The 20,882-nt window shown below is 42.5% G+C and overlaps 1 protein-coding gene and 1 pseudogene across 2 annotated transcripts in view; both read right to left on the reverse strand.

Moving 5' to 3' along the window:
• Positions 1-9,336: 9,336 nt before the first annotated feature.
• LOC101345035 (RWD domain-containing protein 4 pseudogene) lies at positions 9,337-9,898 on the reverse strand (annotated as a pseudogene).
• Positions 9,899-19,458: 9,560 nt separating this feature from the next.
• EMC8 (ER membrane protein complex subunit 8) overlaps positions 19,459-20,882 on the reverse strand; it is a 19,679-nt gene continuing 18,255 nt past the window's right edge. Inside the window, exon 5 of one of the 2 annotated variants that reach the window (XM_004377737.2) lies at positions 19,459-20,525. In XM_004377737.2, coding sequence (XP_004377794.1) covers positions 20,366-20,525 — 160 coding nt within the window. In that variant the 3' untranslated portion in view covers positions 19,459-20,365. The remainder of the gene's footprint in view (positions 20,526-20,882) is intronic. The other variant, XM_023732555.1, reaches the window with a different exon arrangement.

Raw genomic sequence — 20,882 nt, forward strand, 5'->3', positions numbered from 1 at the left:
TCTAATCTTTGTCTGAAGAGTTAGCCTTGGGAATGGTTTTAGTTTTGGGCTAACAGAGAGTCTGCGGGCCATGTCTTCCAAGGTCCTTCCAGTCTCTGTCAAACCATTAAGTCTGGTCTTTTTACTAGAATTTGAGTTCTGCACCCCACTTTTCTCCTGCTCCGTCAGGGATTTTTTGTTTTGTTCCCTGTTAGGGCAGTCATTGGTAGTTGCCAGGCACCATCTCGTTCTTCTGGTCTCAGGACAATGGAGTCTCTGGTTTATGTGACTCTTTCTGTCTCTTCGGCTAATACTTTCCTTGTGTCTTTGGTGTTCTTCATTCTCCTTTATTCCAGATGGGTTGGGACCAATTGATGCATCTTAGATGGCTGCTCGCTAGCTTTTAAGGCCCCAGACGCCACTCACCAAAGGCGGATGCAGAACATTGTCTTAATAAACTTTGTTATGCCAGTTGACATAGATGTCCCCTGAAACCATCGTCCCCAGAACCCTGCCCCTGCTACTCTGTCCCTTGAAGTGTTTGGTTGTATTCAGGAAACTTCCTAGCTTTTGGTTTAGTCCAGTTGTGCTGACTTCCCCTGTAGTGTGTGTTGTCCTTCCCTTCACGTAAAATAATTCTTGCCTACTATCTAGTTAGTGAGTAAGCCTCACCCTCCCTCGCTACCCTCATAACCATCAAAGAATGTTGTCTTCAGTGTTTAAACCTTTTCTTGAGTTCTTATAATAGTGGTCTTATACAATATCTGTCCTTTTGTGACTGACTAAATTCACTCAGCATAATGCCTTCCAGATTCCTCTATGTTATGTTTCACGGATTCATCGTTGTTCTTTATTGTTGTGTAGTATTCCATTGTGTGGATATACCATAATTTGTTTATGCATTCATCCGTCGATGGGTACCTAGGTTGTTTCCATCTTTTTGCTATCGTGAATAGTGCTACAATGAACATGGGTGCACATATATCTATTGGTGTGATGTCTCTTATTCCTCTAGGATATATTCCAAGGAGCAGGATAGCTGGATCGTATGGTACTTACATTTCTAGCTTTTTAAGGAGGCACCAAATCGATTTCCAAAGTGGCTGTACCATTTTACATTCCCACCAACACTATGTAAGTGTTCCAGATTCTCCAAAGGGGTTCTTCAATTTCAGAATGTTTTAGAGAACAAGGTGTGGGTGGGTTGTGTAGTTCTTGGACGTGATTAAGTACTGTTAATGGCCAAGCTTGGCCTCTGTCCATTTATTCTACCCTAAATAGTTCAGACTTCCAAACCATTTTGTTATACCAGAATTTTAAACATGAAATAACAAAGCTGTTAAAAAAAAAAAGAAACTGGAAATAGAATTGAACCTGGCGCTCCTGTGGTACATGGGGGGAAGAACCCAAAGAAGCAATAGGAAGCAATACGGAAGAGCAATGGTGTCACTTACCTGAACTTGTCCTAACTTTTAAAATTCTGTTGTCACCAGAAGCATCAGTGTTCAGGAAATTCATATCTCTAGCCCAGCTCAACTCACTCCTCTCAACCTCCTGCTTATGATGGGAAGGGTGGAGATGTGGATGGGGCTGTCACCTGGACCAGGGAAAGTCTGAAAACACCTGTGTGACTCTCCAAAGCTCAACCTCTCCAGCCCTTATGTCCAAGGTTGCCCAGCTTTCAGCAGGAAAGTCTAAATCTCTTTCCCAGGAGCTCTGTGCTAACAGGTTGGGGCTAACCGGGGAGCATCAAGCTGTACATCTGGTCTTTCCAGGCCCAGCTTGCTTAATGGCAGTTGTGTACCTTTTCAGGCTATAGGATGGAGACTCTGAAGTTTTGGGGGTGTCCATATCTTGTCAAAGCCTGTGTTGGTGGGTGGCCAGGCCTGTCTAGTGGGGTGGGGCTGGTCCCAGGGAAAGGTCTGGTCTTCTTTAGTTGATCAGGGAGGTGCTGGTTGCCTGGGAAGAGAAGAGTCTGGCTAGTGAAAGGTAAGTGTGCCAGGATAAACATATGGTTCTCCTGGCCCCACGGGGAAATGGGGAGTCCTAGGGGAGGGGCTGTGGCTGGTGTAGACCCTCTGAGAGGTGTGGAGATGAGCTGAGGTGCAAAGGACCCTGGTTGTCTGCCTGGTGACTCAGCAAACTGCTCGGAGTCTGGAGCGCTGGGGAGGCCTTGCTCCAGCTGACAGCTCCCCATGGAGCTAGGACAGTAAACAAGGTTTAATGTCTGCTCCAGGCCTAGCCGGTGACCTTCAATCTCCTGCCTCCAGTGCAATAAAACTGAGACAGAAAGCCGTGCTTCTGTGGAGTTCTGTCAGAATGACCCAGGAACTTGGTGAACATGCAGATTCCCGGGACTCCTCCCTTGGGCGCTTGTTTCCGAGGGACTGGAGTGGGGCTGAGGAGTCTTTTCTGGGGGCAGTCATTTTAATCACTTTTAAGTGTGCAATCCAATGATATTAATTACATTCATCATGTTGTACAACCATCGCCACTATTTCTAAAAGCTTTTCATCACCCTGAGCAAAAACTCTGCACCTCTTAAACAATAACTCCCCATCCTCCCTTTCCCAGGGGCTTTTTTTTTTTAATGTAAAATTTTTTTTATTGTACTTTAGATGAAGGTTTACAGAATAGTTTCTCATTAAACAGTTAGTACACATATTGTTTTATGGCTATGGTTAACAACCCCACGACATGTCAACACTGTCCCTTCTCGACCTTGGGTTCCCTATTACCAACTTTCCTGTTCCCTCCTGCCTTCTAGTCCTTGACCCTGGGCTGTTGTGCCCCCATTAGTCTTGTTTTGTTTTATGGGGCTGTCTAATCTTTGGCTGAAGGGTGAACCTCAGGAGTGACTTCATTACTGAACTAAAAGGGTGTCTGGGGGCCATACTCTCGGGGTTTCTCCAGTCTCTGTCAGGCCAGTAAGTCTGTTTTTTTTTGTGTGTGTGAGTTAGAATTTTGTTCTACATTTTTCTCCAGCTCTGTCCAAGACCCTCTGTTGTGATCCCGATAAGAGCAGTTGGTGGTGGTAGTCAGGCACCATCTAGTTGTACTGGACTCAGTCTCGTGGAGGCCATGGTAGTTGTGGTCCATTAGTCCTTTGGACTAATCTTTCCCTTATCTTGTTTTCTTCATTCCCCCTTGCTCCCAAAAGGGTGAGACCAGTGGAATATCTTAGATGGCTGCTCACAGGCTTTTAAGACCCCAGATGTTACTCACCAAGGTAAAATGTAGAACATTGTCTTTATAAACCGTGTTATGCCAATTAGGCTAGATGTTCCCCGAGACCATGGTGCCCACAACCCTTCACCCAGCAATTAGGTCCCACAGGGAGTCTGGATGTATCTATGGAGTTTCCATGACCTTGCCTTGTTCAAGTTGTGCTGGCTTCTCCAGGGGCTATTTTGACTACTGCCCCCCAGGTGATTCAGCAAGCTGGAACTGTCACCAGCAGTTTCAAAATACTGGGCAAGCTGGGGAAGTAGGTAAGCCCAAATGGGCTGGGTGGGTGGGTGAGTGGGGGTGTGTGTTCTCAAATCCCACGTTTCTCTTACCAGAGAAGTCTCTAGGGCTTTGGCACAGAGAAGAGGGAAATCTACGTTCAAAAAAGAAGACTTCATCTTGCTTAATTCACTGGGCCACTTCCCTTCTGAATGTCCCTCCTCCGGTGGAGCCGGTGCGGACCACACCCATAGGTCAGGGACCCTGCCTGTTCTGGACAGCAGAGGTGCAATAGAGATAATGAGACGTATCAGCTTTAACACCACCAGCGCCAGGCTCGCCTGCCTTGGAGTTCTTGCACCTGCTGCCGGCTCCTGTCCACACCTTTGGTCTCCAGGAGAGAGGAGAGTGCAGCACAGGAAGCCAGCTGTGAGAAGAAGAGGTCACAGTCTGAGGAGGGACATGCTTCCAGTTCAGTCTCAACCTGCCTTTCTGCCCCGCCCGACCTTCCCACCCCCACTCCTTGCCTGCTTAGGTAGGAGTGCTCCCTGGGCCACCCAGCTTTTTCGGGAAACCTGTCCAACCACAAGGATGGCTCTTGCCTACAGCCTCAAGTTTGTCCTGCCTGCCACACATGCTGGCATTTAACTAACCCAACCTAAAAAGACCCCTTGCTGTCGAGTCGACTCCGATTCACAGCAACCTATATAACAGAGTAGAACCGCCCCACAGGGTTTACAAAGCTGTAATTTTTATGGAAGCAGACTGCCACATCTTTCTCCCTTGGAGAGACTGGTGGGTTCAAACCGCTGACCTTTGGGTTGTCGGTCGAGTGCTTAACCACTGTGCCACCAGGGCTCCTTTGGCATTTAACTAAACTAAAAACAAACAAACAAACAAACAAAAAACACCAAACGCGTTGCTGTCGAGTAGATTCCGACTCATAGTGGCCCTACTGGACTGAGTAGAACTGCCCCACATGGTTTCCAAAGAGCAGCTGGTGGATTCTAACTGCCAACGTTTTGGTTAGCAGCCTGAACTCTTAACCACTGCACCACCAGGGCATTTAACTACTAGTTAATTATTAATATTGAATATTTAATTATTAGAGTGGTTAAGAGCTACAGTGAGCTACAGCTGCTAACCAAAAAGGTCAGCAGTTCGAATCTACCAGCTGCTTCTTGGAAACCCTATGGGGCAGTTCTACTCTGTCCAATAGGGTTGCTATGAGTTGGAATTGACTCCATGGCAACCGGTTTGGTTTTTTGGTTTAACTTATCGGCAGGGCCTGGAGTTACTCTTCTTTCTGCTTTCTAGTTCCCCAAACCCAGGGCCCAAACATGCTGCATAAAGGCAGGACAGTGGTAGTGAGCCAGCCAGGGTTGGATGCTAGGAACGACCAGCCCAGCTCAGACCAATCACATTCAACCTTCCTGGATGTCTAGAGAAGAGACAGGGCCATCAGAGAGATTCTTCTATGTTTCTCCATGCCCTACTTTCTGTACCTTTGCTAGGGGCAATGCAGAGGCTGTGCCTGCATGGAGCTCATTTGGATGGTGGGTAGCTTGGGAGACCTGTTTGGGCAGGGGGTCAAAGGACCCCATCCTGAAGTAGGCAGATAGATGCTCAAGTAAGTTATCTTTTGGGGGTCCTGCACTCCTCCCCCACCTGCTTTGCTCCACTGGTCTCCCAATCAAAATGTACTCTTTGCTTCCAGCCTTCCCCCTCGCCCAGGTCCCCTGCCTCTGCTTCCCTTTGCCTAGATGAGAGTGGCAGCATGGCATGGGGCTGTGTCTGAGGGTGCATCACCCCACCTTGGTAACTACACCTGCGTAATCACAGAGAACACCATCCCACCCAGAGATCCTCCATAATACCAGGGTGAACAGGGCCTTCCTTTGGAGGGCTCCGAGCCAGTCCAGCACCTGCATGCAAAGCAGCACCCCAGGTCTCACGCTGCCAAGGCACCCTGCTGAGAACTGCCTCTTAGTGCAGAAGTAATTTAGCAGAGAGCTTAGCTGACCTCTGGGGCACCCATTTTACCAGCAGGACCTGCAAATGGCTTTGAGCTGCTCAGAAGGCAGGCACTAAGTAAATTCCAGGCATTATCAATGATTAGCAGAACACTTTGACTACTGGAGGGCTAACTTGAAACTCCAGGGTAGGACAAGGTGGGAGGCCGGATGGCAGGCACAGCAGCAGGTGACAACATTCAGCAATGGGATCAATACAGAGTTGTCCTAAAAAGCCCTGCCGAGGGAAAAGCTCCAAGTAGTCTAGGACGGAGCTGGGAGAGAAACCTACATCTGAGATCTTGTTCCCTACCTGCCCAGGCCAAGTACTAAGGCCACTAGTCTCAAGAAAACCCTACCCTCGTACCGAAGGAGCTAGTGGAGACTACCGTTACCTTGGATGCCTTCTGACACTGTCACAATATATATTTTTTTAAGTTGTACTTTAGGTGAACGTTTACAGAACAAATAGTTTCTCATTAAACAGCCAGTACACATATTGTTTTATGACATTGGTTAACAACCCCACGACATGTCAACCCTCTCCCTTCTCGACCTTTTTTTTTTGGTGAAAATATACATAGCCCAAGTTACACCATTTCAAAAATTTCTACATGCACAATTCAGTGACATCAGTTACGTTCTTCCAGTTGTGCTGCTATTCTCACTTTAGATGAAGGTTTACAGAACAAAATAGTTTCTCATTAAACAGGTAGTATACATGTTGCCCTATGACAATGGTCAAGAACCCCACTACATGTTAACACTGTCCTTACTCAACCTTGGGTTCCCTATCACCAGCTTTCCTGTCCTCTTCTGCCTTCTAGTCCTTGTTCCTGGATTGCTGTGCCTCATTAGGCCCGTTTTGTTATATGGGGCTGTCCAATCCCCAGCTGAACAGTGAACCTCAGAAATGACTTCACCACTGAGCTAAAAAAGTGTCTGGGGGTCATACTCTTGGGGTTTCTCCAGTCTCTTTCAGGCCAGTAAATCTGGTCTTTTTTGTGTGTGTTAGAATTTTGTTCTACATCCTTCTCCAGCTCTGTCCAGAACCCTCTGTTGTGATCCTGGTCAGAGCGGTCAGTGGTGGTAGCTGGGCACCATCTAGTTGTACTGGACTCAGTCTTGTGGAGGCCGTCGTAGCTGTGGTCCATTAGTCCTTTGGACTAATCTTTTCCTTGTATCCTGTTCTCTTCATTCTCCCTTGCTCCCGAAGGGGTGAGAGCAGTGGAGTATTTTAGATGGCTGCTCATAGGCTTTTAAGACCCCAGACGCTGCTCATCAAGGTAGAATGTAGAACATTGTCTTTATAAACTGTGCTATGCCAATTGAGCTAGATGTTCCCTGAGACCATGGTCACTATCACAATATTTAAGATTGTCCTGGGATATGTAGGGCACTTGGACAGCACACGTAGAAGATTCTTCTTCATGTTTTCTTCCCATTACAGTCTCTGTATGTTTTCAGTTTGCTTCTCCCTGATGACACAGTTGACTTTTTTTCTTCATTGAGATAGTTTTTGTGTGTGTGTGTGTGTGTGCAGTTCTGAGTTTATTACTTATTAATTTTGTCATTCCACACAATTTTGAATAAACAGACTTTGAGAAAATATATGGGGAGTGTTAAACAGATGATGGCAATATTGATGAAAATGTTCAAGTGTTTTACATAAGGTAACGAGAGGCACCACTGCCCACCACCACCCCTAAAAATTTCTATACTTCATATAAAAAGAGTAAAACTAGTTCATTGGCATTTAACTAGCATTCTTTGTAATCGATGAACCACACTAAGTCCGAACAATTCCAGAATCTTCACTAGCAGATCTAGCAGTTTTGGTTTCTTTAGAAAACAAAACAGCAAACAAATCCACACAACAATAACAAAAACATTACAAACACGCTACTCCAAAACAAAAGTTGGCATATTCCAGTGGTCCTGAATTTTAATGTTTCTCTCTATCATATTAATTCAAGAAATAAAATGTGATTCAGCTTTTGCAAATGAGATTAAATTCCTTCATTGTTATTATACTTTGTAATTACAAAGATTTAACTGAAGCCAATGTTATTCATCCAGTAAAAACCATGCATACAACTCAAAAATCTCTTATGCTAAGGTAACTTCCTTAGAAATCAAATTATTCTTTAAAAAGTCAGATCCAGGCTTCACAGGTATAACTTGAGGAACTAACATTTTTACCCTTCCTGATACCACAGCATTAATTCTAAGTGTTTTTAAAGCTGAGAGGTATATACAGAATCACTCTATACATTGTACATAAACATCAATGACTTTTCCTGATACATTAAAACTACATCAATAGTTTCCTCTATTAATTATTTTTAAAAATAAAGTATGTACTACAGTTTAGCATTTGAAAGACTTTATGTCTATTATGACAAAGATGCTCAGGTTAAGAAATATGTTTGTATACTTGAAAAGACACTCTGAAAAGAAATAAAACTTGAATGTGTTTTATGTTAAACCATTTAGAAGACCTCAATTATCAAACAACTAAAAACACACAACAGCCAAAAAATAGGAATTTATTAAAATCATCATTTCCACTAATGAACCATAGCTACCAAGGCCCCCACCAGACCGAGTCCAGCACAGCCAGGGCGCCCGGCACCCACCAACGACTGCCCTGACCGGGACCACAACAGAGGGCCCCGGACAGAGCCAGAGAAAGACGCAGAACAAAATTCTAACACACACAAAAAAGACCAAATTTACTGGTCTGAAAGAGACTGGAGAAACCCCGAGAGCACGGCCCCCAGACAACCCCCCAGCTCAGCGGTGAAGCCACACCCGAGGTCCACCACCCAGCACCAACTGTCCAATGAGAAACCACCCTGCTCTGCAAACCCCCATCCAAAGCGAGAACAGCAGCACAACTGGAAGAACGCAATCGACCCCACCAAACCGCACATGCAGAAACCCCTGCAATGGTACATTCTTGGCCATGCACACCCCCACCAAAAGAAAAAGAAACAAGTCGAGAAGGGAGAGTGCGGACATGCCGCGGGGCCACCAACCAACACCACAAAACAATACATGCACTGACCGTTCAATGAGAAACCACCTGCTCTGCAAACCCTCACCCAAAGCACAACAAAAATTAAAAAAAAAAAAAATTGTTTCCAACGATAAAAAAATTAAATATTAAGGCATCTTTTACTCCATCCTGGTATACACAGCAAAGAGAAATGTTTCAAATAAGAGTCAGCACTTCTATTTAAAATGCTTTCTAATGTATTTGGCAAGTTTTTTTTTTTTTAAGTATATTCTCCTATTCCACATACCATTGAAAGCTCTCATGATTATATATCTTGACCGAAACCAAGAGAAAACCATAAACAGATATTCATTTATTAAAGAGAAGCAGTTTACCCTCGAAAAATAAAAAGGAACTACAAAGAGTATATATGTATAAAGTACAAATACTGGTATTTAAATTTCTTTGTAGCAATTTATGCTTCAGTAATTAAGAGAAAGAAGAAATCAAAACTTTATTTAAGATAAGAAGCCTATCAATATGGGTCATGCTGCCAAATAATAGTTCACTCAGTTATTCTGCTCCACTGGGGTGAGGGTTTGAAAAGGGCTTCAGACTCCTTTATCACCATCCACTATAATAAGATCATATAAATTAACATTGATTATTTACTATTCCCTGTATTTGTCCATTTACAATGCTGGACAGCCTTTGCAAAGTATACTAAACAGTAACATTTTCACCTTTGATTAAGGCAAGTTTGTGAAGATAATACAAGCATATCTCTTCATGAACTTTTAGCTTACAACATTTTTAATGTAAGAAACATCCAAAAAAATTGTTTTATAAAAAACCACCTCAATACCAGAAAAAAGTAATGAAAGAGTTTGAACCCCATTTACTTTTTTAAAGGATGCTCCCTCCTTGTCTCAAATTCCAAGCGTTATTCATCATCTTTAGATCCAGTTTTGCTTAACTGTTTTATCTGCCAGCTTACGTTTCTGGGCTTTTGAATATTGTTCTTTTTTGTCTTTTGTCTTACTTCATGGGGCTGTATTAGGAGTTTCAACTGAGATGATATTGCTTATGGATGTTGTAGAATTAATCAGATGGTGATTCTCCATGAACTGTTCCTTATTGTCCTTGGCATATTCAAATAATGTATAGGTCACAGCAGTTCCAAGATTAACTTCAACTGCTTCCTGTAACTTGGCTAATATACTCTGCTTTACAGCTGATGATATGGTATTGTTAAAAAAAGCGTTCGTAGATATAATTGGAGGTAGGTGTCTGAGGATATGTTTCTGTTCAGGAAATCTCTATTAAGAAGCCTTTGGGATCACCATTTTCACCTAACGTATTGAAAGGAAACTGGACTTAATTCTTGGAAACTTTCATCTCCTTGGTAAATAGAACGTAATGCTTCTAGTTCCATCTCCTGGTCCTCGTTGGCACTCATCACGCTGGCCACGGGGCATCTCCCAGACAGAAGGTGTTTGCGACGACTAAGAGAAAGTGAGGGCAGGAGCCCCGAGACCCTGACGTCCCCTTTCACACCCTCGGCTGCGGACATAGCGTCCGCACCGGCAGACAGGAGGCAGAGCCAAGCAGCCTGTGAGTGCCTGCGGGCAGGGCAAGATAGTTTTTATACATTTGGATAGAAGTCTTTTGCTGGATACATGTATTACAACTACCTTCTCCCACTCTGTAACTTGCTTTTTCACTCTAATTGTTTGTTTGTTTTAAATTGTGGTGAAAATACACACAACAAAACAAACGCCAATTCAACAATTTCTACAGTAGTATCGATGACATTTTTCAAGTTGTGCAACCATTCTCGTTATCCTTTTCCAAATTGTAAACTCATCGCCCCCTAAACAAAAACTCTCCTCTTCCCCTACCTCTGGTAACCACTAATAATCTTTGGTTTCTATATATTTGCCTATTTCATATAAGTGAGATCATACAGTATTTGTCCTTTTGCGACTGACTTATTTCGCTCAGCATGTTTTCAAGGTTCATGTTGTGGCAGACATCCGGACTTCATTTCTCTTCATGGGTAATAGTCCATTGAATGTATACACCACACTTTGTTTATCCATTCACCTGTTGATCAACATTTCAGTTATTTCCACCTTTTGGCTATTGTGAAAAGTACTGCAATGAACACCGGTATACAGGTCTCTGTTTGTGTTCCTGCTTTCACTTCTTTTGGGTATATAATTGGGATTTGAATTGCTGGGTTACATGGTAGTTCTATGTTCAACTTTTTGAGGAACTGCCAAATTGTTTTCCACAGTGGCTGTACCATTTTACATTTCCACCAGCTAATTGTTAATCAACAGAGTTCTTAATTTTAATGTAGTCCAATTTATCATTTTTAAATTTATAGTGCTTTTTGTGTCTTGTTTTAAAAAATCTTTGCTTAGCCCAAGGTCATGTACATGTCTTCTTGTTATTTTCTATAAGCTTTACTGCTTTATTTCATATTTAGATCAACAATTTGTGAGATGCCACTACACATCACCAGAATGGCTAAAATTAAGGAAGACTGATAATACAAAGTATGGAGAAACAGACTCACACACTGCTTGTGTGGGTGGGATATTTAACTAGAACAACTCTTTGTAAAACTGCAGCACACAAAAGAGGTGGACATAACTCCTAGCAATCCCTCTCCAACACATTCATGTAAAACGACATGTACAAGAATGTCAGCTGCAGCCATATCTGTATTAGCCCCAAACTGGAAATAGCCCAAATGTCCATCAACAGTGAGATTGATAAATTGCGGCACATTGATACAATGAAATAACATACAACAATGAAAACGAATGGAAAATTACTACATATGACAAGTATAAATCTCACATACATAATAAAAACTTTTATGTATACTTCCATTTATATAGAGCTCAAAAACTGGGCAGAACTAATCTAGGACTTGGACACGTAAGGGCTTGGACACGTAAGGGATCCTCAGTGCTGGAAGTGTTCAGATGTTTTACTTCTTGAACTCAATGGTAGAACCTGTCCACTTTGTGAAAATTCACCGAGCTGAACACTTGTGATCTGTACTCTTTTCTCTATGCATGTTGTTTCAATAAATTCTATTAAAGCAACAGCACCGACCTTCTGTCATACGTAGCTGAGATGGGGACACAAACCAGGGAATCAGGACATTAACATAATGGGACATTTAATACTTCTGGAAATGAGGTCTCTAAATAATCCAGAAAAATGTGAACTATAATTTTATAAAGGTGTTTCATGATGTGTTTCAACAAATGTAAATTTGTTAAGTCTTCAAAATTCAAAAATAAAGAAATCCAATATTCAGGGAGAGTAGATTAGAAGGATATTTGCCAAATGGGGGGATTTCAGATGATTTTTGTTTTTTAGTTTGTATCTTTTTTATTGTTTGAATTAAAAAAACAAAACAAAACCAATAAACCGTTATCTTTGTGACAAAGCTAAAACTATTTTATTTTTTTATATCACTGCCCTGGGTCTGGGGCATGTCTACACACACAGGGACTAGGACAGGGACCTAGAGACACAAGACAGTTCGTAGAGAGCTCACCACACAGCCCTCACTGCTTCCTGGGAAGTGGGGAGTGCATGGCAGATTTGAGACTAAACTTTCTTAAAGTAAAAATAGCAGGTCTTCCTTCTTATAAGACACCTTAAGAGACAGACGTGTAAAACGCTGACCTCCCTCTGCCATTCTGGGTTTAAGGCTATGAGGCTGTTTAAAAGCTGGGAAGCCTGGCATCGATTTGTCTGCTTCTGCCTTACTTGAATGTTGTTAAACAAGAACACCTTCACGCATTCTTTGTGCAATAAATTTTAGAAGAGAAAAAATCAAATGGTTTCCTGCCAAGACCGAAGTCAGAGATCATTCAGGAGACCTGAATTTTGTCAGTTCGGACCATATGGAATTGCTGATGTTCATCAGCAATTTCATGTGGTTCAACTCAGTGGTCCAATTCTTCAGTCCCTGGCTCAGCATGTGGCATTGGGTAAATTGCTTCAGTTCTGTGGATCTTCACTCTGTCATAGGAAAAAATGGGTTTTGGTCAGAGAGCAGGGTTAAAGTGTGCCTTGAATCCATCTGCTAAAAATGCAGACTTTTGGGCCTGGACCCAGGAATCTGCACAAATCTTCTGTGCTAACAGTTTACTTGAAATTAGATCTTTTACCTTTTAGATTATATTGTAAGCACCTCAAACACAGGCACCATGCGTTCCATTTCTTTTATCGCAATACCAAACACATTAAGGGTGATCATGAGACCTTTGTCGAATTGGCTGCTTTGTATCTTTTCTTGCATGTGGCCAAAGAGCCTTGTCTTAGTGAAAGACAGGGAGTGGGAGGGGGAAATGGGAGTGACTTTTGATTTTGTATGATGACTATTGTCTTAGTCATCTAGTGCTGCTCCAACAGAAATACCACAAGTGGATGGTTTTAACAAACAGAAATTTATTCTCTCATAGTCCAATAGGCTACAAGTCCAAATTCAGGGCATCAGCTCCAGGGGAACACTTTCTCCATTGGCTCTGGAGGAAAGTCCATGTCATTAGTCTTCCTTTGGTCTGGGAGCTTCTCTGCGCAGGAACCTCAGGTCCAAAGGACACGCTCTGCTCCCAGCACTTTCTTGGTGGTATGAAGTTCCTATGTGTCTCTGCTCGCTTCTCTCTTTTATATCTCAAAAGAGATTGCATTAAGACACTAATCTTGTCAACCTCATCAGTATAAACTCATCACAGTGGTGGAATTTACAATACATGATGAGATACATATAATCTCATCATAGTGGTAGAGTTTACAACACACAAGGAAATTACATCAGATAACACAATCATACAATACTGGGAATCATGACCTAGCCAAGTTGCTACACACATTTTTTGGGAGACACAATTCAATCCATGACAGCTATATATTGATTTTATCAGGAGGAAAAAGTATTAAAACCAGGGATGGTGGGGTGGGGGAGCAAGAATAGGGATATGGTATATGGAAAGAGAAAAGGGGGAGAAACTATTTCTTTGCTATTCTCACAGCAGGGAGGGGCCACAGCTCAAGTCCTCCACCCTGACCCTCTCCTACTTACTGTTTGTGTGAGACCTCATGCAGTCACTTCAGTAGACTAGGTCTTGGTTTCTCTGTCTGTAAAATGGGGACAGTAACGCCCTGGAACATCATAGGGTGGCTGGGGAAGCAAAATGTTGTAAATGTGAAGGGTTAAAGAAATGTAAACTGCTGCTACCTTTTGAGGAAAAATGGTTTTACTCACTTATTCATTCATTCAATAAATACTCACTGAATGCTTACTATGAATAAGCACTTAGTCCTTTAGCTCTGGGCTCAGTTTGGCCAATAGGTTGTTCTAAAATTGTTTAACAAATTAGCAGTTGAAAACTTTTTTCAGTGTGACTGTAACACACTCATTGTCAGCACCCGTATTATCCCCGCTGATCTTCATAACATCCCTGCAAGTAGCTGTCCTCACCCTTATTTTCCTGAGAGGCAGCTTACCCCTGGCCCCAGGACTAGAAAGTGATGAAGCTGGGACTCACACCCAGATAAGGATTTGAGGGACAGCACTCTTGGCTGACCACCACTGCCTCCACCTCCTCCTGTGAACTCATCACTCTGGATGTGGCTGCAGCATTTTGGGGCATCTTAAGAAAGGGCAGTGAGAAACTGCAGGCAGCAACATAAAAGTCTCTTTTTGAGAACATTCAACTCTAAGGAAGAATCAATTCTCTGAGCAATGAGGTAAATGTGGAGGAGATAACCTGGTGGTTACTGCATTCTGGCCCATCTTGGAGGTATCATTTAAATTCTCCTCAATGCCAGAGGAGCACCCAGGGCACTCTGCTCCACCTGGTAGTGTCTGTTCCTCGGCCGACTACCATGGGCTGTGATGGTAGGACCCTGCCCATGGAGCTTCATGCATGTTTTGCAATGCAGTTATTTAGACTTATTAATGATATCCAGGATGCTTTTCTGAAGTCCCTGGATGGTGCAACAGTTAAGGTACTCAGCTGTTAACAGAAAGGTTGGAGGTTCAAGTTAACCCAGACATGCCTCGGAATATGGAATAAAGACCTGGCAATCTACTTCTGAAAAATCAGCCTTTGAAAACTCTGTGGAGGACAGTTCTATTCTCTTAATATCACCCTGACTTCCTCTCCATATGAAAAATCTATGTCTACATTTTTTAGTCCCTCTTTTTTGTTTTAATGTCATCTTTTACATATTGACATCTCTGTTTCCCTATTTTCACTGTTTTAGCTTTGATTTTTATTTTTGTAATTTACCTATCTGGGTTGATATCTGGTTGCTCTGTCCTGTGTTCTAGTCTTGGTTTGTTATCTGATGTTATTGATTTTCTAATTGGTGGACTCCCTTTAGTATTTCTTTTGGTTTGGTTTTTGCAAATTCCCTAAACCTCTGTTTGTCTGGAAATGCTCTAATTTCGCCATCATAGTTGAGAGACAGTTTTGCTGGATATATAATTCTTGGCTGGAAATTTTTTTCCTTCAAGGCTTTATATATGTTATCCCATTGCCTTCCTACCTGCACGGTTTCTGCGGAGTAGTCTGAGCTTATTCTTAGTGACTCTCCTCTGTAGATGACTTTTTGTTTATCCCTAGCCGCTCTTAAAAATCTCTCTTTAACTTTGGCTTTGGCAAGTTTGATTGTAATATGTCTTGGTGACTTTCTTTTGGGATCTACCTTATGTACGGTTCAATGAGCATCTTGGATAGGTATCTTTCACGATACCAGGGAAGTTTTCTGCCAACAAATCTTCAACATTTCTCTGTATATCTTCTGTTATCCCTCCCCGTTCTGGTACTCCAATCACTCATAGGTTATTCCTCTTGATAAGAGTCCCACATAATTCTTAGGGTTTCTTCATTTTTTTAAATTATTTTATCTGATTTTTCCTCAAATAAGTTCGTGTCAAGTGCTTTATCTTCAGTCTCACTAATTCTAACTTCCACTGCCTAAAGTCTGCTCTTATGACTTATTATTGAGTTGTCTAATTCTGAAATTTTATTATGCTCTTCTCTAATCTTCTTAAATTCCTCTATTGCTTGGTCTGTGTTTTGCATAGTTTCCTTCCTGATCTCTTGAAGAGTTCTGTATATTCATCTTTTGTATTCTGCCTCTAGTAATTCCAAGAAATTCTCTTCCTCCAGAAAATTTCTTGATTATTTTGGGAGCTTACTGAAGCCATCACAGTCTGCCTCTTTATGTGATTTGATATTGACTGTTGTCTCTGAGCCATCAATAAGTTATTATATTTATCTTATGTTTGTTTACTGTGTCCTGGCTTCTTGTTTGGATGTGCCCAAATAGGCTGCTCGTGTGAGCTAGCCCGATCACCAGCACCCCTGAAGCTCCAACGTCCTGACACCATGTGGCCAGACCTGCCACTAAGTATGTGACCCCAGGAGTCCACCCACTCCTCCTGTATGGATTCAGCTCAGGTGTCCAGGTAGTTGGCCACCAAGTGTGTGGTGCAGGCTCTCACCTACAGTCCTAGACAGGAATGGGTGATTGGTGTAGGCATAGGCATCTGGCTGCAGCAGGGGGACACACTCCAAGCAAGGCAGGGGGCCGACGGCTGCCCCCTTTTGTCCAGAAGGAAGGTGTATCCCTCTTCCCTAGAGTGCGTAGGTGGGTGGGTTTTGCAGTTGGACTATGAGCACCTGATGCTGTTGGCTGTAAGGACTGGGAGGCACCTCTTATTCTTGGGCCCCTGTTGCAGGTGGCTAGGTGGCATGGGTGGAGCCACCAGTCCTCAGGCCCCTGATGTGGGTAGGTGAAGACTCTGCTTAATGGGCAGAGCAGTGTCAAACGTCATGAACCTGTCACTTCACAGCTGAAACAGTTGAAGTTAGATTTCAGGTATATACCCAGTTGTACTGTGCTAATGAAGGCCTACGCTGTTGAAATGGGCCCACACAAGTCTACGCAAGGGGAAAGGCACTCAAAGTCCGTGGACCCCTTATGCCTATGCCTAGGCAAAGAAGCTGTGCCTACCCTAAGTTCCTGGCTTAGGGGAGCTGGCAGATTATTTTCTCCCCAGTATGTTTATTTGCTCCCTCTCCAAGGCTGGGAGAATGGCTCAGGGCATGTGACAGATTCTACTTCTGGCCCTGGGGACTTGGCAGTCACTGAAGCTGTCCCACACCCAGTGCAGAGCAGGGAGCAGGGAGCAGGGAGGTAAATGGGAAAGTATTTTTGATCCGTGTGGTAGGCCATATGCAAGTACTTATCTTTCACCGATCCAGGGCTGCTTCTCACTGGTTCTGGATGGCCAAGTAGACTCCCTGTCACTGGGTCTCTCCCTATGTAGAAAACACCTCCAGAGCACTGCCACTTGACTCACCGCACACCATGAGCTGATCTGGCCTGACCTGAAAGGCTCCGGCTACTGCCGGGTCAGGTCTGGCAACTCCTTGCTGCTTCTGAACCGTCTCTCCCTCCCCGTGCCACAAGGTCTGATTCCTCAACTTTGCCTTTGATGTTCAGGGTTCCCAGATTGTCATACATAATCGATTCACTTGTTTTTTCAGGTCTTTGTTCTAAGAGGGACCACCAGAAGTCGATGACTACTCTGCCATCTTGGCCCCACCTCCACAGTTCTATTCTGACACACATGGGGTTGCCATGAGTTGGAATTGGTTCAACAGCAACTTTTTTTTTTTTTTTTTAGAATGCTATTCCATTTTACAAGGTAACACAGGTTTGAGCTAAAGATTTTCTCTAGTAAAATCTAGGTGAATCTTTTGCTAGCACTTGCCATACCACTTTGAAAGTGAAAGAGCAAGGAGAACACAACTGTTCTAAAGCTGGACTAGGTCTCATTCATTTTATAAAGAAAAATCTTCACATCACTTTTCCAATTGTAGCATTTCTGAGTCTTGCAAGGAAATGTTCACCCTGAGGAGTTAATCCTTAAGAGAAAAAAAAGCTCATAGAATAGCAACTCATTTCTAAGAAAGAGCAAAAGTGATACGATTCAGCATCCCATTCAAGGTTATTTTAAGCATTTTGAGGAGCAACAAGTTAATGTTATGAGGACAGAAATATTGAAGTTCTTCCCCAGATTCCAAAATGTATGGGAATTAAGTCAGTGTCACACCATACACCTGAGAGCTGGCAGGAGGAGCACAGACTAACATTTCCTGCCATGCTTTTTACTGAAAAAAAAAAAAAAAAATTCAATGCTGACAGGCATTGAGAGTTGATAGAAAGCCTCAAGAAATGTCAATTAGCAAAGCGGAAGTCTATTTTTAAATTCAGCCCTCTTTGCTAAAAATGCCTGCAGGGTACAGGGATTAATGCCTACAGCTATTTTTCTTGCTTCCACTTACCATGATGTCATAAAGTAGCTACTGAGATAGATATACATGTCAAAACGGGACCATTCCCAAAGCCAGTATTTTTCTTTTGAAGGCAGAACAAAAAGGTAGGTCAGACAAGCTGAGAAATACTATTTGCAGAAACAACAGGGTTTCCAAGTACATCAATCAGAAAAATAAGCTTTTAAAGTAAATCAAATCTAACTACTCGAGGACTTTTTACACTAAAAAAAACAAAAACCAAACCTGTTGCCATTGAGTCAATTCCAACTCATAGTGACCCTATAAGGAGGCTTAAAAATACCAGATTGATGGAAAACTGACTTGAAAATTTAAATTACCCAAGATTCCTAAATTGTGTTCTATTCTAAATCAATCTAATTTCATTGAATTAGCGAAGTCAATTTTTCCTTAGTAAGTACATTGTTTTTTGTTATTTATGAGGTTACTGCCTACTTTCCTATATTTAATATCCTCAATCTTTGAGGGCAGCTGTGATTAGAAATGGAGAATTACATTTTTATATAAATTAATAATTTGTCCTACTCACCTTTAATGGAGAGATACTATGGAAGATAAAAATATCCACCAAAATGATTTTAAACATATGGCTGGCTGTAAGAAACAATTCCCTAGACACATATACACACGAAAGAATTAAGAACATTTTGATGGAAAAAGATTTTTCAATGTACAAATGTACTTTATGTGGCTCCTTTAAATCTTTTCTATAAAAGGGTGGAGTATAAATAAATTTCAGATGGCTATGTAACTGCACTATTACACTTATTCTGGGTGGGGAATACCACATCCAATCTCAGGAGCCACAGAGAGGCTCACAGACACCCCGAGGAAGGAAGCCCAGCATGAGGGACTGGGGCTCAGCAAAGGCTTCTGCTATTTTTACAAAGGACATAGGAGTTAACTATGCTTTGGAAATCTGTATTTCATTTTTCACACATGCACACTTCCCCTCAGAGGATTTAGTACACTATCTTTTGAAAATGTAGGCCTGACTCAGCCATAGAAAGGAAAGCCAGGGAAGAGGTATCTGGTTTAAGCTTAGGCCTACACTCAAAATGGACACAGCACATATTCCAGGAAAGGCAGGGGGAGAATCAAAGAACAAGAGTTGTAGAGGTGAAACTGCAGGAAAACCACCTCACAGGGTTTTAAGGTGGCCTTATCTTTAATTTGCCCCAAAAGCTAGCCTTTGTCTCCACTTAACTTGATCCCAAACAGCTCTTCAGCTCCCCTGGGCCCCGAGCTGCAGGATGCACAAGTTCCTGTTAGTGCCAGGAAGAGCCTTGCATGGTGAACGCTGCACTATTCTTCTCCTTTTCTGACACACACAGACCCATTTGGCACCTGATCACCCACCCTCCTATGCTCCAGCTGTGAAGGTCTTTGCATCTGGGGACAAGGCGAGTGAAAGATTACCAGTGCTGATACAGGGCTCCCTTCTTTGTGTCCACAAGGTTCTGGTTTCTTGATGCTCACATGAAATGTCAGCCTAAAAAGTCAAGGCTAAGAAGAAATGGGAAGAGAGAATTTGGTGGACCGAATAAAGCACATCTACTGTGTGCAATGTCTGAATTTTTTCCCCTATTCGTTGGGTTAGAGAACTTGACCAAATGTTCTAAGTATAAAAATTACAGACATTACTCTGTACAACTTGGGGAGTCTAAATTTTGTTGCTTTGAATACAAAAGAAACAAGTGTTTTGAAGACATAGATTTGGACCATGTGGATGATCATGTTGTCAATTGGGAGGCCTGATTCTTGCTTTTTGAAGAAAGCAGAAAGTGCATATAATCACAGTATAATTCCATTTTTCTTGTCTTGATTCCGCAATGTTTGCGAGTTTTCCAGTTGATAGAGAAGCATTATTATGTGCTCTGATCCAAGTTCCCATTACAAACGATGTTTGCTTTCCCCTTAGTTATGGAGGTTTCTCAGGCAACAGTGATTTTATTCCCACTGTGTAGTTGCTGCAGCTATGTGAACCCGACACAGCAGCCTACCCAACTATTGTAGTCCCAGCACACAGGCTCTGTCATTAGGTACCAGTCTAATGGTACCAGTGTTGCATGTCTGCCCCAGGACGGTATGGCATTGACTCAGACAGCATAAAAACTCACAAACACACTCATTTGAGTATAAGATGCAGGTTTTTTTCTTTTTTAAGATAGTTCATAGGCCTTAAAAAGTATTCTCTCCAGATTATAAAAGGTTAGTTAAAACTGTTTAATAGGAACAATCTTGGACAAGCAGAAATAGCTTTGATTTGGAAGATTATAGCAACATACAACTGGGAAGGAATCCACAGGGAGGTCAGACTGGATCCTCTGTGCCTCTTCTAGAGACTGCAGTAAAAAGACAGCTGAGGAGACATTCTGCCCTCTTTCAGGGCACAAGCCACTTCTCGACACTGTCCGCTTTCCACTCAGGCTAAGTGATATTCTATTTACATTTAAAAAAAAAAGTTTTCTTCTCCAGTGTAGTGGAAATGCCCAGAGACTAGTAAGTGGACTCCCTCCCTAACACAGGTGGAGAACAGCTTTATTGATTTCTGGGTTTGTCCAGTCATTCCGAATGTCATCCAGGTGGTTGTCAAAGTCCATGAGGGTTTCATAGGACCGGCTATCCAGGAGTGAGGCCGAGATTCTCTGGGCTTCAGGCCAGTCTTCACAGTAATCACTACGAGGCCAAAGATGGAAAAATTAATCTTGTAACAGTGCAGATATGTGGCTTCTCAATAAGGTAAACAGAAGACATCAGCCACATGCAAGATGTTACAAAGGAAGATAATAATGAATATTAGGAAACACGTACATTTTAAACACACAAAAATGTATACAAAAAATATAAAACAGTCAACGCATGAAAGAGGTACTATTCAAATAAAATTCTGAAAAAGCTACAGGAGGTTCTGGACAGAGCTGGAGAAGGATGTAGAACATAATTCTAACTCACAAAAAAAAGACCAGATTTACTGGCCTAAAGGAGACTGGAGAAACCCCGAGTATGGCCCCCAGACACCCTTTTAGCTCAGTG

The sequence above is a fragment of the Trichechus manatus genome, unplaced genomic scaffold (assembly GCF_000243295.1).
Source record: "Trichechus manatus latirostris isolate Lorelei unplaced genomic scaffold, TriManLat1.0 scaffold00053, whole genome shotgun sequence".
Taxonomy (NCBI): Eukaryota; Metazoa; Chordata; class Mammalia; order Sirenia; family Trichechidae; genus Trichechus; species Trichechus manatus.